This window comes from Arvicola amphibius, chromosome 12, assembly GCF_903992535.2.
Source record: "Arvicola amphibius chromosome 12, mArvAmp1.2, whole genome shotgun sequence".
In the NCBI taxonomy this organism is placed as follows: domain Eukaryota; kingdom Metazoa; phylum Chordata; class Mammalia; order Rodentia; family Cricetidae; genus Arvicola; species Arvicola amphibius.
The window spans coordinates 53,514,062-53,534,952 of NC_052058.2; the positions used below are offsets into that span (position 1 = coordinate 53,514,062).

Genomic DNA, 20,891 nt, shown 5'->3' on the forward strand with positions numbered 1-20,891 from the left:
AAATACACTGTAATGCTAATTACAAATAATGGGATGAAGGATTGGGGGTTCTCCCAGCCTTAGAAGCATTTCCGGGTCCAGATAGCCAGGCCTAAAACAACAATCTGTAAGCAAGACAGAGAGAGGGTTTTGGAAGGGAAACCAAGAGAAGGCACATTAACAACGAGGCCACCTTCTTTGAATTTCCATTAGTCAAGGACTTTCCACATATACTTCCTTTATCTTTGGGCTGTTCCATCCAATCTGTCCAGTTTCTGATGCTGGATGACCCAGAAACTCAGCGTGATTTGGGAGAGTGACTTGAGCTTGGCACAATCTGGACAGATGTGGTTGATACCTGTGGGCAGATGGTGTTCATCCGGTAAAACCAGGGATGTGATTGTGTTAATTAATCCAAGAGGGACCCTGAAAATACAATATTAGCTGAGTTTCCAGTCTAGCGAGGCCACCAGTGCTTTTTGTTGGCTAAATTTGGAAGACCGTGCCCTGGTGTAACCAAATACGTTCTGGAATTCTTTTCCTTAAGGAACAGCTTTGACAAAGGCAAGGCAGGTAAATGTGCTAATAGAGGGAATTTAAAGATGAAGGCTTTACCCACTTCAAAGAGGGAAAGCTGGGTCTACAGAGAGCCCAGAGTCCTCCAAGAGACTATCCAACTACCCACAGGCCTTAGCAGTAAGAAAGCAATAAAGTGATTCTCCCTTGAAAGTTGTTCAATTAGTTCTTTTTTTTAAGGCAGAAAAGTGCTTTTATGAAAAGAAAAATGGTCTTCTTCCTTTTGGCAACCTGTGTATGAGGAAGAATTCTGTGAGCTTTTGTTTTACCATTTAGCAGCTGTTCCTGCTGAAGAAATACCATCTCTCTCTGTCTGAGGGAGGTCAGATAGTCAGGGGGTTGACCCCAGCCAGTTTCTTGCCCTCTTCCCCAGATGGCTTTTTAAACTGTTGGACGCATTTGCGTGGGGGACAGAATGGAGAGAAAATGACAGCTTATTTTTAACCCGGAGCTACAGAGCCTCGGTGTCGCTGCCAGGAGGCAACGTGTATAGACCAAAGAGCCTGGTTCTGATGCCAGGCAGAACTGAACTGTCTCCATAGCATGCCTGCTGCGTGAATTAGAACATGCTACTTCATCTTTGAATAGTAATAACCCCATCTACCTCACAGGTGGGGTGAATGGCTTGAGTTCATTCCCGTGAAGGAAAAGCTTAGAGTACAACCCCTGAGTCTGGAGTTTGTCTGGTGCCAGAGGTTCCACTGAGTTCTCCCTTTGTATGGTCCTCGTATGCTACCTAGGAGCTCTTTCCATTCAGTTGCAGAAGCGGATGCTTAGGGACAGCCTCCGCAGACAGCCAGGTGATGTCTAGCTGGTCTAGGATTCAAACCCAAGGTGACATGAATGTACAAATGTGCCTGGTTCTCTTCTCCAGTGTGTGAAACACAGACGAATCGTGATGAGTGGTTTGAGCATCCAGCCCCCTTTTGCAGATTTCCTTGCACTCACCCTTTGCTCAAAGATGTATCTTCTAGAAGCTGACCTTACTCTGTTCCTCTAACAGCCTTCTTTCTCCTCCCTCTCCCTTTCTCCTGATGAAGGCGGAAGAGACGGAATTTCAACAAGCAGGCCACAGAAATTCTGAACGAATATTTCTATTCCCATCTCAGCAACCCTTACCCCAGTGAGGAAGCCAAAGAGGAGCTAGCCAAGAAGTGTGGCATCACAGTCTCCCAGGTGAGGAAACCCTTGAAGAGCCAGCTTGTAGTCTGGCCTGATGGAGCCTCATGGCAGGGTCTTGGAGGTTTTTATTGGACGTTCAGGTTTTGTACAATCCACGCGTGAAAGCCTTCAAAGGACAAGGTAAGTTCTTAATTGCTTGTGAGTCAGTTTCCAGTTAAATCAAGAAGTCCAAAAGAAAACCAACCAGAGGAAGAGGAAAATTAGAAAACAGTACAAAAAGGGGAACAGGCTCCCTCTGGATGGGTGTCTTAGGGTTCCTATTTCTGTGAAAAGACACAATGTCCACAGCAACTCTTATCAAAGAAAGCTTTTAATTGGGGTGGCTTACAGCTTCAGAGGTTTAGTCCATTGTCGTCATAGTGGGGAGCAAGGCAGCATGCAGGCAGACCTAATGCTGGAGAGGCAGCTGAGAGGTCTCCATCTGGATCTGCAGGCAACACAAAGTCCACTGTCTATCACACTGAGCACAGAGTGAGCAAAGGAGAACCCAAAGCCCACACCCACAGTGACACACTTCCTCCTACAAGGCCACACCTACTCCAACAAAGCCATTCCTCCTCATACTGCTGCTGCCGTTGGGGGCTATTTTCTTTCAAACCACAGGATGGATAACGTTTATTACAAAGTACCTGCACCTTCTATGCAATTTCTTCCAACTTGGGCAATTTCTTCTCATTTTGCTCCCAACCCAGGAACTTTAATGAGATCAGTGAATGGAACTATTTGAATGAAAGAATTGTAAAGGCTTTCTTAGGATGTTCTGACTCTACAGCTAACAACCGATTGGGAGAAGGAATTTAGCATGCCACTCTGATGGTATTGGAATGATTTCACGAAATGTCACTGAGTGCCCCCTTCTTCCAACATGCATTAACTGTAACAGATGCCTACTGACTTGGAAAGATATGTAATGCAAAAATTATGTAGACGTAGAATCTCTAACGTTAATGTGAAAAGAAAAGCAAGCAATATTATTATTGGACCTTTGCCACAGAATAAAAAAATGTATAAGAAAAATAGTATACTCCCCTAGATTTGAGAAGTAGACTTCCTTACAACAGTGGACAGTCTCTTGGAAACATCTGCCTAGGTAAGACAGAATGCATATAGACCTTTTAACCCAGGCCTTTGGTGTGGCTTCACTGACCTAGCTGAAGGTCATTTCCAGTCTTAGCAAATAAGGAAAGTAGGAGCCAGGTATTGAAACTCAAGTAGCCTAACCTAATGTTTTTCTAGGGATGTTAGCATTTTTGTCTAGAGTTAGACTTCTTGTCTTTTGAAATGCAGTGGGGAGAGGGGAAGAAATGATACCCTTGCTACTGGTGGAATATATGAGGACTGGTTTTAAGGCACGAACCATACCACTAAGTCATAGATCAGTAGGTTTTATTCCTCTACTTCCAAGGTAGAGTTAATCCACTCCAGGGACTGAATCTGAAGTTTGTGATTCTGGATTCCAAATTTTAAATTTATCTATAAAGGAGGAAGGAAACTTTCTGGAGACAATCAAGATCACAGCTAATGGTCCTGCCCTGCTCTAGCAACCTCTGCCTTCTTCATCGTGGAAACTCAAGTGCTGAATACTTTGTTCACCAAAATACTTATTTAGATGCTATGTCTCCTTTCTCTTTCTCTCAGCTATCCTAAAGCCATCTCTCTCTGTGCATCTCTTTCTCCCTCCCTCCCTCCCTCCTTCCCTCCCTCCCTCTGTCTCTGTCTGTCTGTCTCTGTCTGTCTGTCTCTGTCTGTCTCTCTGTATCTCTGTCTCTCTGTCTCTCTGTCTCTCTCTCTCTCTCTCTCTCTCACACACACACACACACACACACACACCACCACCACCACCACCACCACCACTACCACCACAATAACAATAACACTAGTCAGGCTAAGCTGCTCCACATTGTCAAGCAAATCCTGGTGGGAAATTACATTATACCATTTGTAGAATATTCTTTGTAGACAGTAGTCAATGTGATATTCTAGGGGGTTCACTCTTACTTTTGAAGGGTTTTCATTACACCACTAACTGATCATGGCTGATTGGAACATACATGTTAAAGGTGTATCTGTTTCTCAGATCTAGTAAAGTATTAAGTTTCTTTATGAGGTGGAAGCTCAGTAACCACTCTTTTTAGCATTAGACTTATGGGATCCATCTAACCATTTTTGGTTTCTTGGTTCCCTTATTTCTGGCCTTTTCCCCTGAGCCAGCCCCACTCCATCTTTTGAAGTCCACTCATTTCTTTTCTTAGCTATTATCAGTACATGATCCACTCAGTGAACCTTAATCATCCATTTCAGTCACTTCTTCTTTTGACATGTACTGAAAAGCTATTGGTTACTCTCATGACCCCTGACAAAAATAGGCACATATACCTAAATCCCTCTGAAATGCCTCCAATGACCATCTTCTCCCTGGGATCCCCAAAGGCCCCTCCGTCCATGGGAGTGCTATTCTGAGTATGGTATAGTTTTTGTTGTTGTTGTTGTTGTTGTTGTTGTTCTTTGGGGGCTTACCACCCAGCTCCCAAATAAATACAGAGACTTATTCTTATGAATGCCCAGCCTTAGCTTGGCTTATTTTTAGTCAGCTTTTCTTAACTTAAATTATCCATCTATCTTTTGCCTCTGGACTTCTACTTTTCTCTTTTCTATATACCTTTCTGTACTTCTTACTCTGTGGCTGGCTGTGTGGCTGGGTGGATGGCCCCTGGCACCCTTCTCTCCTCTTTTTCTCATGCCTCACCTTACTTCTTCTATTTATTCTCTCTGCCTGGAGCCCGGCTTATCTCTCTCCTGCCTAGCTATTGACCTTTCAGCTCTTTATTAGACCAATCAGATGTTTTAGACAGGCGAAGTCCCACAGCTTCACAGAGTTAAACAAATGCAACATAAAAGAACATGACACATCTTTGCATCATTAAACTAATATTCCACAAGAGTATGGTCCTTAGGCCCAGCAGCAACAGCAGCAGCAGGAGGAGGAGGAGGAGATCACCTGTGAGCTGTGAGAAACACAGCCTCTTGAATCTTATACCAACCCTGATCCGAATCTTTGAGACTTAGGGCCTAGAATCTGTTTTCACAAACCATCTGTGAATACTTAACTCAGAAAAGCACCATTCCACACACTCCCAGCTACAAATGTAACTCCATTTGAATATCCAGATGGGGCTTTTGTCCCGGAACACTAAACTCATGTATATCACTTCCCCCTGGATTTTGCCATGGCTCTGCCCATAGGCTCTTGAAACTTAACGTGCTTGAGATGTAAATCAAACACTTCCCACAAAACCTATTATTCTTTCTGTATTGGCTGACTCATGCTATCTCATCTATATGCATCCCTAGTGCTTGACACATATTAGGTCGTTAGTCTATGACAGTTGGGTATTAATTAATGAAACACCGACTCTACATATTATCTGAGATAGATGATACCGCAATGTAGACACTGTAGGAAATGCCTGAGTCTGCCTAATGTCTTCCAAATAAGGTCTGTTCTAATGTAAACAGGAAGTTTTTTTGCAAAACACAGCCCTGGACTTGGGTCATTTCTTTCTCCCCGGAAGGTCCTTCTAAACCACTTTCATCTTTCCCTCTTTTCTCCAGTTGCTTTTGAAAAATGCCCCAACCCCTTCCTTCCCTCCCTGTTACACATAGAAATCAATAAGCAATGATAATTGTGATTGATTCATATGAACAGTGAAACTTAGATCAAGAGGAATTTGAATTTTAGAGTGCAGGTAGTCTTGGCATGGCCCTGAGTCGTACTCAGAAGCGCCCTTCCTCCTCCAGTTTAGCTCTGCTTTTCTGCATCTGCAACAAATAAAGCAGTTTAGTATTGAATTTTTTCTCTCTCTTGTTTGCTAATATTGCACTGGTATAGTGTGATTTTCATAATAAAGATTTGGCCTTTCTGCTGCAGTGTGAGCCACATATGCTTTTGACTGTTAGCTAGCCTGATAAGATGTGTTAGCTTTGTGAATGCATTAGAAATAAAGTGTAGTTTTACCTTACAGTTTCTTTATCTGCCATTGTTGATGGACAGTTGACTATGAATTATATATTAGGTATGTTTGTTACATGTGTGATCAATTTGCTCTTCCCTCATCAGTTTTCATAGTTTGTTTTGTAATTAGATAAAAGCCACAATACTGTGGTCCAAAATCACATTGAAATGTAAGGCGTTATTAGATGTCCCCCCCCCCCCAAGGCAGAACTTGGGGGAGGGGAACGTCCGCGTATGCCCTGACTCCTTTCTTTGTAAAAATGGGGAAGAAGTACCAACTTGAGCCAAGACAGCTGCTCTGAGCCATAGGAAGGAAATAGATGAACAAAAGAAAGTAAATTAGGTTTATTGTGTTCATCGGCTTTAACATTTGAAAGCAGGAATTCCAAGTAATAATTAGTTGTGTGCATCAATTGTTTGGCTTCTTTTTTTCCATACATAAGACCAAACTTTGTGAAAGACGACGGGAGAAACTATATTGATAAAGTCTATAGCACAATACAGCTAAGAATCTTATAGTAAGATCATTTAACTGATAAAAATTTCAAGTTAGTGTATGCATAGAAGCATCCATATATTGGTATAAATGTATGTGAATATTTTAAAGATCTGTGTATTTTGACTGTACAATGTCAGCTTTACCATTGATTTGAAAAAGAGTAACCATAAACAAAATAAATGTTTATTTAAATGTCATCAATTAGGAAATAAGCAAATTGAAAATTCTAAGTTGAAGAGTCCCAGCTTCAGCGAGCAAGTCTTCCATAGGAGAGTTACTGTCATAGTGCTCTTGTGGGATTTTAGTAGGTCATTGCTCTTTACTTCCGTGCTTTTAACTGATAGTACAAAAGCCATAAGTGAGGTCAGAGTATTCCAGCCCTCCCAGCCCTTCCCAGACTCTTCCGTTTCTCTGCAGTGTCTTCTGAAGGGTGAAATGCTAATTCTGTCATCTCCCCTCCCACTCCAGGTATCAAACTGGTTTGGAAATAAGCGGATCCGGTACAAGAAGAACATAGGTAAATTTCAAGAGGAAGCCAATATTTATGCTGCCAAAACGGCTGTCACTGCCACCAATGTGTCAGCCCACGGAAGCCAAGCTAACTCGCCCTCCACTCCCAACTCAGCGGGTTAGTTTCTTCTTTGATTCGGGGGGGATTGTTCTCCATTTGTATATTTGTATTTCCTACTTTTAGACTTTAATTCTTACAATTTTTTTTGTTCATCGATTTATACATTCAATTAGTATTTGTTGTTAGTGACACTTTTGGGTTTTATTGTCAAATCGAAAGGGTGATGTGCTTGTGAGATGGGGCTGTCTCCAGGTTCACATTGTAATGCATTTGTTTACCTTAAAATGGAGGTACATTGTTTGGCTTTAATGAGTCCTCTAAACTCCGAGATCAAACTTAATGCTTAGAGGCTGTTCCTTTGGGTTCTCATATGATGTTTTTGTCCTCATTTACCTTGCTGTCCCCGTAGTATAATATCTGGGTCTTCGGCTGGTGTTCATTCTGTGCAGGAATGTCTGCTCTTCTAGCAAAGATCTCATTAGCAAATTCTAATGCAGAGCCAGGCTACAATATTTCCTCAATGCTGTTTAGAGATATTATTCTCTATTGTTTTGTTTTATTGGCTTTCTTTATGTAAACTATCGGGAAAATTGCAAGCTGTTAATTCAGACCTTTCAGACTTGAGTGTTCATATTATAATTTCAATCATTTACCCTGGGTCTAAGTTTTATTTCCACAAACATGCATTGTACCACTAAATGTAGACTTTAGGCTGACCTAGAAGTACATATGGGAAATACCCCCATCACTTCTGAATTTCCATGGTGCCAGTAAATATCAGTAATATAGGAAGTATAACCTTCATGCTTGCATGCTGTAGAAATCATGTTGAGACTTCTACTGGAGTGGATAAAGGGAACACAGACATTTCCGTATTAAATATGTTTAGTATCAGTCATCCTTCTACATAACAGATGAAATGTATTTATTTGGAATGTGTAATGCACTTCTAAGTCTGATGATACCAATCATATACTAGCAAATCTAATTGTATCACATCATAATATGGTTACAAATCTGGGGTTTCTGGGATTTCTTTGAGTATATCATGACTTTAACCTCACAGTATAGTTGTTCACAAAAGGGCTTTTTCCTGCCCTTTGCTGCCTTTGTAACTGGCTACCTTTAGGGCCCCACTCACTTCTTCTGTGCACCTCTCCTTGAACTAATTTGTTAGCATCAGGTTCTCCAAGTCCCTGGGCTATATGCTACCAAGATCTTCTTTTGTTTAATTGGAATCACGCATGAAGAGAGCCCTTGGCTTTGTAACCCTTCCCATCATACAACACTGTTTAATGTGATCCAGTTTAATGTTTCTCAGACATGCAGGCCAGGTGACCCTGAAGAACACATTTGTTTTTGAAAGTTCTGTTGGCTTTGATGTTGTTGTTATTGGCCAGTGTTCTTCTTCCTCGTCATGGTGTGACTGATAAAAGATCCAGGCTAACAGGTTCAATAACCAGTTTCCTCCTTTCCTATCTGGTCGATTATTAAAGATTTCATACCAGGCACCACAAGGCGAGCTGCAGTGCTAGGCAGGCAGCCTCACTTGTCTCTTTGGAAGAAGTATAATTCTGTCAATATTAGCAAAAATGCACTCAACACTCCTGCAGAGGTTATCATAATGCAAAACAGATATCAAAATGACTTTTTTCCCTGTCCCTGCTCTATCTGCATCACAGATGGCTTCATGTGATTTATGACTAGTCCTTAGAAGGGCCCTGTGGGCTCCCTTCATTACTAAATCCATAACTATTTTTCTTTCCTAAAGCCCTTAAAAAGAGAAAAGTAAGCATTTTAACCCCCCACTCTGTGTTTAAGAATTATGTTGGCTCTTATAGAATGTCAGTCTGATTACAGTTTCCTAAGGAATTTTCTGGTGGCTTAAACTTCGTATGACTATTCTGAGCACAAAGGACATTATTATAGAAAACTTGAGCTAAGCCTCCCAGTTGTGCCTAAGTTGTTGGAAATAATTTGCAGAGGAACCCTTTGTAGTGTTCTCTTTCTTATACAGAGACCAAAGGAAACACTATTGTAGATGTGTAATAGCTTGGAATTTTAGAAGATAGATGTCTTAGCAGGAAAAGGTATAAATGGGCTTTTCTGTATTTTCTTCAGCTTTTAACAGCCTAAATCATGGCATAGATTGGAGGATAAGTGCTCAAACTTTTACATAGAGTGTTTATTATATCGTGTGCCGGCTCTTCAGTAATTTCAAAGGAGAAACAGTAATGGAAAGAGATTGTAAATAAGAGATTAATATATGAAAAGGTATCTGGGTAGGTTTTGAAGTCCTGGATTTTGGCACCCAGGACAGTTTTATATTCTCAGTCTGGAAATGAAAATTCTCCCAGCATCTTTGCTTAGTTTACATACTCTTTTCCACTGCGCGAAAGACAACACTGCACATAAATCCCCTTCCTTCCCCTGGCTTTTGTGTGGGGAAGAGCACTCCAGGGTGGTTAGCGAGACCACACTTACATAGCCCCGTTTCTTCAGTAGACTTTGCCTCCTTTCCTGTAGGCCCACATCATAAAAATCACTTAGAGCTAGGCTCTGCCAGGGAATTTGCAAGTGTAGAGAGACTTTCAGCAGATGTTACTGTGTCTTCTAGCAGAGGTGGGCAAAACACATGCAGGAATGGGGAAGAATGAAAGAAAAACAGTTGAGAGAGAGGGTGTATGGAGCAAGAGGACCAACTGACATCATTGTAAAAAGCCTTGGTTATAACACAACCAGAAAAACCCTATGTAATGAGCTCTCCTTTTCCCATGTTTGAAAAGACTATAAAAGCATGGATTGAAGACTCAGAAAAAGGCAAATGCTTTCATGGAAGCAACAACGAGATGTAATTAGGTTTATATCTAGTAAGAAGATCTGTCCTCTGTCCTCTCACATGACATGGAGCTCTGGCTGAGTCAGGCCAATCACCTCATCCATGGGAAACATTTTTTTAGAGGACAGAAATTAAAGCAATATTTGCCAGGTAGCTGCTTCATAAAATATATATATACTCAAAGAGGAGCCATAAGCTCATACTTTCAGACATTTTGAGTTTCTTAAGACATATACCCTTTGTTGTGGGTCATTGGTTCTCAACTAGTGAGTTCTCAACTAGGAGACGTTCAGTAGTATCTGGAGATGGTTTTTGTTGTCATCGTTTTAAAGGGTGTTACTGACATGAATTGATAGAAATGAAGAGCCACTTAACCATTCCACAAGGCATAAGATATTCCCAATAGCAAAGGATTATCCAGCCTACATTGTCAAGACTGGGAAACCATGCTCTGGGTTTAAGTTATATTTTATTATTTAGTTGGGTTTTATTACACATTTGGGTTTCGTTTGTTTGTTTTGTTTTTCTGAACAAGCTTTAGACTCCTAAAGATGATTTGAAGTGAAAATACCATCTTCAGGAACTTGCCTTATGAAAATGGATGTTCGCATATTTTCATGTCATAGTGCTTGCCCAAGCAAATGCGTTAGAATCCTGGGTGATCCTTTATTTCTTCTCTGTCTATTTAAGTGCAGATGTCATTCTGCACACCCCTCAAGGATCTGTATGTGTACTCTTGCCTTCATTCCTAAGTCAAATTCAGGACCTTCTTACTGCCAGCACATCGCAAAGTGTGATTCTAGTCATTGCTAATTACTCCCCGGCAGCCTGCAGATAAAGTGGCTGGGTGGTCTCAGCAAACCGGGTAATATGCAGCCACTCTTTGGAAATTCCACAGCACTTCCAAGAAAGCCCATTCACTGTCCTGGAAGGATGTGCTTCTCAGGAGGCTCTCCATTCAAGCAGCCATTTCTTCCCAACCTTCAGTGCCGGGTGAAGAGCACACCACCATACTTTGGGACTTGTGTAGACTTTACTGTGGCACTAGACATACTTGGTCCCTTCCGTCCACTCCATCACTGCCACTAGATTCTCACCAGAGAGCCACGACAGTGCCATACCTGGGTGTACAGAGACCACGAAATGCTGAAACAGCACAGCCAAGAGCACGAGGGACGATTTCTACAATTACTGCTCTGACACAAATGCATTTGTACAAGAAGTACATTTGTATGCGCATGTTTATCCCTGTGTATATTACACAGCCAGGCGTATTTACAATTTATCCATGTACATATATATATATATATATATATATATATATATATATCATCTAGGTGAGTTGCCGTGTACATCCTGTAAATAAAGCACACTCCATGTCTGCATGCTTCTATGGATGCCATGCTTGTTGGCATCAGTGTAGCCCTTTGGGGATTTCTCCCATGGCACAGGTTATGTAGTGGTTACCATTAAACCCTCAGCCGGGCAAACAGCATGTGTGATTGTTACATGGTATCTGAGAGTGGGAAAGAAATAAAATACCTGGGCTGCAGACTCATCACTTTGGAGCTAAGGAGCATGGGAAATCTGATGACATAAATATGGCTATTGTGTACGTTCTTGGTTGCAATAAGTTACTGAACAAGACCTTTATATTGCAATGACTTTATTGCTTAGGCTATGTCTCTATGATTACAAACTTTATCTAATGGGGCCACAACTTGCCTGTCAGTGCCTGGGTATGCTATACAGCCATAAGCGTTTGATCTACAATACATGTTGCTTCTTCCATAGTTAGGGAATATGGGTTCAAATATAGTGTGTTGTACTAATGGAAGGAAGTTACAGGCCAAATCTTCTTCCCACTGACTGAATATAAATCACACATGATGAAATCTTATTCCTGTTTTGCTAAGATCCAGTGTTTCTAATTCCGTTTCGATAAGCTACAGAAAGAAACATGTGCCAGACGAGACACAGTCCTTTTGTTAATATTTAAGTTCTCTCTCAACCATGAAGATAGCATTCCTTTTGCATAGAAAAGCAGAAATGGGAAGAGAGCTAGAGGCAGTGTCAGTTTTTACAGAAATACAGTTACACAGCTTCTTGTATGAAGATGCACACTCCCCAGAACTAAGAAAAATGGATATGGTTCTTAACTGGTGGTTGTCCCCAAGATTACAAATGCCTGGTTCCCCTAAATGGCTCTTGTTGCAGACATGTGATAACATAGTATACAGCCGTGTTTCAACGTGTGATGACATAGTATACAGTCGTGTATCAACATGTGATGCCACGGTATATGGTTGTGTATCAGTTACTGAGGCAGAGAGGAGAACATATTGTTAAGTGACGGTTCTCCAAGGGGAAAGGAAAAGACTTCTCTTCTCCTCTGCTTAGCTGTGGACAGACAGCTCTCTTGCAGAGTTTACACCCCTGTCTTGGGAGAAGAGACAGAATGCATCAGATGGGGGGCATGACTCATTGCTAGGTGACTCCCCATTGGTGGTGGCTGTGCACACGAGAGCACAGGCTTAGAAGTCACACGGTGCAACTGACCTGGGTCCCTGAGGTCTCTCCTTTGCCAGGCTAATGTCATGTTTTTAACCAAACCTTGCACGTTGAGCTTTCTTTCCTTTGCATTGAACTGCACGATGACTTCGGAGCTCTAATTAGCTTCATAAGCCCGGTATTCAGGGTGAGCTTGGGCTAGGTTCACCCCATAGGAGCCTGTGGAAGGATCTAAAGCCAACCACATGGGACTTCCATCTCTGGGAGGTGCAAACCCATGGCTGACCTCCCGCTCCGGAGGGCCACTTTAAAAACCATTAGAAGCATCTCGTGCATGCTTGAAATTCTTGGCCTAGTGTTCTGCTTCATCTTTCTGAATTCTGGCAACTGATAGGAAGAATAGGCCATTCTCACATAATCTTGAAATCTTTGCGGTTTCCACATAGTAAGGAAGTTCTCCTTATTTCTAGAAACCGAGAGTATCAGTAGACTTCGGGAGACACTGCCTCTGTGCACGCTCCTGTGTGCTGCCCCTGTGTGAGTAGATGGGGTCAGCAAAGCATATTTAGAATCCACAAAACGTGTCCTGATGCTCAGTTATGGCAGTGGAAATATCAGTGGTCAGCCCATACCATTGACCACAGTCTCCGTCTTATTGACCTCCTGGTCAAGCCCAGAACGTGAAAGCCATGAAAGAGAAATCTTACATAGACTACACCAGAAGAACTGAGCTTCCTTTTCTCAGCTTATAGTTGCTAGCAGAAAGCGGTCTCAATGACACCTTGTAGTGAGGGGTAGCTTCATGTAACAGCGACAGTGTGCACCCTCTTGCTTGCTCTGTTCTTCATGCTACTAACCAGGCTCTGTGGTTGTCGTCTTACATTTGATTTGGGGGGTTGCTTTGCATGTCCTACTCCTCTTGGCTGTTGGTTGCGGGGTCAAGCCTTTTTTCTTTCTGTGATTCAGGTGCCTCACTCTTTCCTTTCCAGGTTCTTCCAGTTCTTTTAACATGTCAAACTCTGGAGATTTGTTCATGAGCGTGCAGTCACTCAATGGGGATTCTTACCAAGGGGCCCAGGTTGGAGCCAACGTGCAATCACAGGTAGGGACCCAGCCAATATGCCACCAGGTGAATTCAGGAGAGTCCAAGAGCCTTCAGGTGTATCAGCTTCCTGCTTCTGTCCAGACAGAGAGGAGCAAAAAAGAAAGGAAGGGAGAGGCAGACACACAGCAGCCAAACCAAATTGAAACAAAACAAAATAGAAAATACAACCGTTACCGTAGGGGAGCATGTCCATGCTTTGTGAGTATGTTTGGCTCTGGTTTGTCAGTCACTCTAGGAAGGCAGGAAAAGAGGAAGTGCAGAGTGGGGTGAAAGAGGCCTGTGAGGCAGGTGGGACTGGCATCTTCATTTTTTTCTTCAAGGGGAAAGGATTTTCAGCCCGCTATCTCTTCCGAGTCTCCTTCTCATCTTTTGGGTTTCCCATCTCCAGGCTTTGCTAACATAAAAAAGTCATCAGTGGTCAGGCAAATGCCCTGATATCTCCTGTTTTCATTTTAAACTTTAAAATGACCAAGCCAGCTTGACTAAACACATATGCTTAGTCACCCTTGAGGTCAATGGACTCGAGTGTCTGATGATAAGACCACACTGGGAACCAAAAATCAGTCATGTGTAAAAACCTCAGTGCTACTTAGTAAAACTATCCGCCTTCAAGACAGATACCTCGGGAGGCCATCCTGCTATCTCAGCATGAAGTGTGACGCGAGAGGGTGAAGTCGTATGCTCTGGGTCACAATGACTTGGGAAGATCTGAGCCACAGCTACCCATGTGTCCTATCCAGCACATGGGACAGAAAGCATTACGTGCCTGGAATAGACAGCTGGCTGGTGACTCAGCCCCTTGTTCAGGAAGCACTGCCTGGAAACAAATATGAGGTGATCCAGGCAGACTTTGGTCATGTGACGAAACGACTTACCATCATTTAGATCCTTGATTTAAAAAAAACAAAACAAAACAAACAAGAACAACAACAGCAAACAAAAAACAAAACTGGGTCTTTATCTCAGTCTCCTGTGATATGGCGGCCCAAGACTAAATGAAACCTTGGCTCTCCTACAAGTTGCATAGGATAATCTATAGGGAAGAAAAGTAGCCGTGGGTTGGGGGGGAAACATCTCCGTCCTCTCCCCTCCACCCCCTCTAGTACCACAGTCCCTGTCACCTCACACAGCTCCGCAATCTTTCTCAGTTTGGGGAACCCAAGTTTGCTTTTACTGTTTCACTGAACTCTGAAGTAACAATGGATTTGTCATGAGGGAGGAGCATCCCGCCCTCTTCCTCATGGACTCTCCCCCAGGAAGGGCATCTCTAAAATGATTGCTTTAATGTGGGATGCCACATCAGTATCCTGTAAGACGATGATGCGCCACATCTCTTCCCCGCCCCCACCCCGACTAATTGCTTCTCTGTTGTTGTTTCTCTGTCTAGGTGGATACCCTTCGCCATGTTATCAGCCAGACAGGAGGATACAGTGACGGACTCGCAGCCAGTCAGATGTACAGTCCGCAGGGCATCAGTGTAAGCAAACGAGGCTCCCTGAACCCTTTGTTTCTATTCTATCACTGCCAATTATTTCAAAGCCACAGGGCCCAGAATGCCACTTAGTAGGGCTTGTCTTTGCTCTACAGTCACCTAGTTTCTTGTTTCTGTATCGGTCATGCCATCGGCAGCATCCGCCCCTTGAAAAAAAGTGGTGATTGGGCAGGCTTCATGCAGGCAGCTGGCGTCTAGGGCTGTCAGACACAATCAGTGTTTGCGTGGCACCTGCGGCCACATGCGTTCAGCTGAGAGGAGCTGCTAAACAGGTGACACCTAGTATAACAGTGGTAGGAAATGTCACCACAGTCTGAGACCAGGGCATCTGGAGAGAAAAACCAGTGGCCCAGATCCATTGCGGCCAGGTTTGTGGCCATAAAAATAGAATACCTTTCCCCGCCCCCCCAAATTTGCCGATAGATGATTTTAAAGGATTGACACGGAGGTCTAGTATGTTGAAGGGACAGGGAAGGGGTGTGACCATCTTCCACTTGTTCTCGGGTGCGCTGGCGGCTCCTGACTAGCATGAAAATTCATAGCGACAAGCTATGTCGCACAGAGTGAAATCGATCAGACAGACACAAGGAGAACCGAGTGTAGATTTGGGACAGCAATCCAACTTGATTTCTCAGATCAATCGTCTGCTATCTCAGCAGCGATGACAGCAGGCTGGGGCATGAGGGAAGCCTGGAAAAGGAGGCTGTCCTTTGGGTGAGGGGGGATTTCCAGTCTTTTAGGGGTCGCGGGAGGCTCGGGTGGGATGATTGGCTTGGAACTGCTGAAGGAAAGCAGAGCTGTGGTTGGTTGATGAGAGGCATTGTTATTGTTTGTTGTCGTCGTGATTAGGGTGAGTTAGGAACGGAAGGAAGGCAGTGCAGTCCTGATTTAATAATGCGATCTCGGTCTGTTCTAATTGAGGCATAATGTCTACAAGGACATGGGGGATGGCCTCTTCAACTCTGCGCCGAGTCTCGTTCCACCCAATTATGGCAGATCTGGAAGGAATCAAGAGAAGGGCGCATCAGATGAAGAATAATTCTTTTAAAAAGAGGAATGGCGGAGCTGATAGCTCCATCGGTCGAGTGCCTGCTCTGCAAACACGAACACCTAAGCTGGACCCGTAGCACCCATGTAAACAATCACCTGACAGCCCATCCATGAACCCATCACTAGGGCGGGCGGCAGAGGCAGGAAGATCCCCGCAGCTCCTTAGCGAGAGAGCCTAGTGGGAGAGACCCAGTCTTAGGACGTGAAGTGGAGAACAATCAAGGAAGATAGCAGACTTCAGCCACTGACCTCAACATACACGTACAACACATGTACACTCACCCATGTGCACCCGTACACACACACACACACACAAGTACTACACAAACTACTCACACGTAAAGAAGAGGAATTCTTACCCCATAGAAGAGAAAGCATGGGTGATGTGTAACAAGTTTAATGCTGCTCTCACGGGGGGGGGGTGGGCTTCATCAGGAATGGTCTAAATGGGACAGGATGAGTTTGCTGAGTAGAAGCATCAGGGAAATGGATTCCAGGTACCCATGATGATAGGTCCAAACTAGCCTTGTAACACCACTAAAGAGCCTCGGACATGGACTGACTAACAGCTTGGTAAGGATATGGTAGCAGAGAGCCTGTCATTAGGTAGTAAAAAAAAAAAAAAAATCGGGGTGGGGGGCTGCATATATTGTTGATTACAGTTAAGAATATTTTTGCAAATCAGGAGTTTCAGGATTGGGTTTCTCTGTATAACAGTCCTGGAACTTGTTTTGTAGAGCAGGCTAGCTTCAAACTCAGAGATTCTCCTGCCTCTGCTACCCGAGTGCTGGGATTAAAGGTGTGCACCACCACCACCCAGCAAGTATTCTTTCTTTAGGCAGACTCTCTTCCGAGTTCAGTAGCCTAACTGTTGATCTCTCTTTGGGAGGAAAGAAAAGGCAAGCCTGTCTTGTTGAACATGCTTTGAACAGTCATGTCATTTTCTAGAAAAGTTCAGGGAAGAGATTCTTCCCATTGTTATCATTGTGTTGGTGGCGCCTTCCTGGGAAGCCTGCCTAGGGGAGTACAGGGTTCCATGTAGTACATGCGCTCTCAAAGGGGGTCTGAGTGAAGGCAGGAACTGGGTGTCTGGCATTAAAGCCATGCATCTGTGTACCACTGAATGTTTGGGAGGTATTAGAGTTTTCCAGAAATAATTTTGTGCACACATGAAGGAGGAGAATATGAAAAGGTATAAGATGTGAGGACAAAAATAGATATACATAAAAAAGAAAGTAAAGGAAGTACTTATGACTCAGTACAAGATGAGTTGAACAGTTTCTTATTTGTCATCTTATTTTCCCCTCCAAACTGCTGCACTGTGGTGAGCAGGGCTAGATGGGGCCAGGGAAAGGAGATGTCCAGTATTGACCGTTTTGACGTCATGCGTTGGGTTGAAGATCATTTCGAAGAGAGTATAACAACCATGTGTAGACAATTATGTCTGATTTCATAAGCCCAGTGCAAAGACTAGGCTGGACGATGCCACTTAAAAGAGGCACTTGTGTGTATTAGTTTTTCCCCTATAAATTGTGCTTTATTTCTGAGTCTTTAATATACAGGCTAAGTGCATCAAAGGACAGTGGTGGTAGGATTTGTTGCTTTGGTGTCAGTTTTTAAATGTGCCACCTGCAGAAGACAAGGCGTGTTGTAGCAAGATGTATTTTTAGATGTTGGTATTAGAAGCTGGGGCATGGGCATATACAGAGTAGGGTTCTAGCTGCCAAGATAGAAAAAGACAAAAAGGGAGGAGACCCAAGAAGAGACAAGGACAGGAATGAAAGATCCGAGCCAAAAGGCAAAAATAAACAATCCCTAAACCCAAAGCAGCAATGGAATTCCCAGCTGGGCTCTGGGTTGTGTCTCATTTGATGGAGGACATTTTCTGGGCAGCGTTCATCTGCTCCCTGGCTGGGTTTCCACAGCACCCTTATCTTATCCAACTAGTGTCTATTTTTAAGTCGTGTAAAATATGAAACTCTCATCTTTAGCCGAGCTCAAAGCCATGGGATTACAACAGTGTCGAGGTAACATCCTATAACAGTAGTAGGTAGATGACCTATCTCAGTAAGCCCAGCATCAGGAGATATTTTGGGGAAAACAAGGAAGTGAGTAGAAAAGAGACTGGCTAGGTGCAAGCTGTTTCACATGAGTACAGTGTGAAGTGCTCCAAGCGATAACTCTCTGGTTTGATCCTTTTCTTCTCTTTATGAACAGATTTTACAGACTATATTTCCTATTAAGGGTAGGTTAGGGCATCATTCAAATGTAAAGGCGTGAATTTAAGATGGGCACAGTGTTATTCAAGACCTCAGGACCCCCTCGTTAGCCACTGAGAATGCTAAATTATACCTCCTTAAATGCTTTGTTTTCGTATGACCACGGGCAATTCTCGATTCGTGTAGAGAGGCTGTAAGTAGCTCAGGGAGACTCCTCTGTCTGTTTAACTTCTCTGTCAATCAGACATTGGTGAGGAACACCTAACTATTAGAGTCTTTCTTTCCATTACCCCTGCCACCCTCCTAGTTCTGGAAGTCGTCCATAGGCTTCTGTAGCAGACTGTGCTGTTGCTGTCTTCTGTTTGCCTCTCTTGAACATACCCACTGAAGTCGTCTAGTGCCATTCTTTGATCAGAAATAATTAGCAATCTTTACTGCCTGCCTAAGCAGGCCCAGACTCTTGAATCCACATACAAGATTTTCCATGGTCTTTCCATAGGCCCAAGCTACGTGTCCTTAAACCCTGGCTTCCAATTCATGTGGTCCGCTGACCTTGACCTGGTTACATCTTTAACCTCCTCCTCTGTCTCCACACCATCTGAATGCCTGGTAACCTTGGAGATTAGGCCACAGAGCCATTGCTCCAGTCCCTGCATTCACTTTTGTGTGACACCTGCATGTGTGTCCCTTCACTCTTATTTCTCGGTCCCATTCCTGTCCCAACCATATTTACTGACCCAAACTCGGTTCCTACTTGGTGTCTTCCATCCTATTAATCCTTTCCGCCCATTTCTCACACTCAAACCCATTGTGCTCCTCAGTTCACAAAAGCACCCTTATTCCCAATGTACCTCTCATCCCTGCACATGTATACGGTCTTAAAATACGTATGTTATTTCTTGATTTTGTTTGGTGAAAATGTCGATCAGGGGAAGAAAAGATGCTACCAAATTAAAAACATATTTAAGGGCCACATCCACTGAACTGTAAGGTATCTGGTAATAATGATTATTTTAAGTGCTTCACTTATGCATAAACAAGCTGTACTTTAAATACAAAAATGTTCTTAAATATCCCTTTCTAGGCCAGGCATGGCAATGCATGCATAGGAGGGAGATGGGTCAGCCTGGGCTCCACAGCAAGACCCTGCTTTTAAAACAAGAGAAACAACAACCAATATCAGCTCTCTCCGTGTTTAGGAACATGTGTTTAATATGAGAATAAGATTCAAGGCGCTCCTCTTTCACTCAGCATGTGTTGGTGTTGTATGGTGATGCTGCCGGGCATCTTCTCCATAGGTCCTGTCGCCTGTATGCCCAGAGCCCCTTTCTTCCTAAGGGAATCTCTGTGAGAGTATCTGTTTGTTGGGTGGCTCTGTCTCTGATAATTCTCATTGCCCCTCTCCTGCTGTGGAGCTGGAGCCTGCACACCCTGCTTGGAAGAAAGTGGAAGAACTGGAAAGGAAGAAACTTAGAATCTCAAACCTCAATGAGCTTACCTGAAAGTCTCTTTCCACTCAGAAATTCTGCAGTTCTACAATGTGACCGTTGAGTCACTTAGCTAAAGGGACACCAGGTCAAACTTTTAGCCCACCCACTTTCCCCCCTCAGTTTGTCTCTTGAGTTCAAATGTGCAGCAGAAGGAGGAGGGCTGACTCTCAGAACTCCCTCGCTTTGAAGTTAGAGATTCCTAAAAGCAGAACCATTTCCTTGTAGGGTGAGATTATTTCTTTTAAGTTGTTTTGAAATGTAAGTTAAGGGAGTGAATTTGCCACAACCAGCCTGGAGTGTCAATCCACCTGGAGATTTTGCTTACTCAAAGGTTTTAGTGCAAGTATGAGTGTTAGTATTATCTCTGTAATGGCAGCATGCCAATGACACCCAGTTATGGAAGGAAGAGAATTCATTAATTTTTGGTTCACGATAATCAGAGAACTGGAAAAATAGAGATGAAGCTTGTCTCTTGAAAAAGTGTGATGTGGGTGTAGTGTTTTGGCTTTTTCTCTCTCCTTATGTTAGGTGGAGGAGGAAAAAGGAAAAGGCTCTAAATAAATAAATAGACTGTAAATTCTTAGGACAGAAATATTCTACTGTTTCAGCAAACATGTGTCAGACATTTAGGTATCACAAGGCTTCTTTAGCAACACTTAGCTGCATACCACAATTTTACTTTTCTCGTAACCACGTCTGAGCGATCTTTCACTTGCAGCGTGTGTTCAGATGGTGTTGCCACATGTGAAATTGTAGGGCTGAGAGAGGCAATCATTAAATTCATGTGCAAATCTTTAAAGTCTCATTTTAGTAAAACCAAGTTGAATTCTCTTTTTAACACACTGAACTTCAAGTTAGATTTTGAAAGGGTTAAATTGTATCCAGATGTGCCTTCCTTCAGTCTGCTGCCTTGGGATGCCATTCGCATCCTGGGACCAGGGACTAGGGAGGAGCCACAGGCTGGTGACATGAAGGGGCTGAGAAAAATGGAGGGGTCCACACACACATGGCCAGACTCTGACAGATTGCCTTCGTGACAGAACTCTGCCTAAATCAGAAGACCTTTAAAATTTAACCCCATGTTAACTCCTGCATTGAAAAACGCCCCCCTTTTTAGCTCATAGTTGTTACTAAGTCAAAACAGAACAAAAGTGTTGTAATGCTACATGCATTCATCATTTTTCCTAGCTGCCCATTTAAATGCTCTTAAAGAGCAAATAAGCAAATATGGCCAGATCACTCAGTGGCTTGTTCATTCATTCTCACATCTGCGCAGTCACTCTCTCATTAAGTAATCATAAGCATTTTTTTTAATCTTTGAGGAATGCATATATGTCATGTAACATACAGGTTGAGTTACAAAGAC

General features: G+C 43.1%; 1 protein-coding gene across 2 annotated transcripts in view; it reads left to right on the top strand.

Annotated features, from left to right (window-relative positions):
• Pbx1 (PBX homeobox 1) overlaps nt 1–20,891 on the top strand; it is a 278,889-nt gene that overhangs the window by 238,910 nt on the left and 19,088 nt on the right. Inside the window, exons 5-8 of one of the 2 annotated variants that reach the window (XM_038350041.1) lie at nt 1,596–1,731; nt 6,717–6,876; nt 13,159–13,271; nt 14,662–14,751. In XM_038350041.1, the coding sequence (XP_038205969.1) occupies nt 1,596–1,731; nt 6,717–6,876; nt 13,159–13,271; nt 14,662–14,751 (499 nt within the window). The remainder of the gene's footprint in view (nt 1–1,595; nt 1,732–6,716; nt 6,877–13,158; nt 13,272–14,661; nt 14,752–20,891) is intronic. The other variant, XM_038350042.1, reaches the window with a different exon arrangement.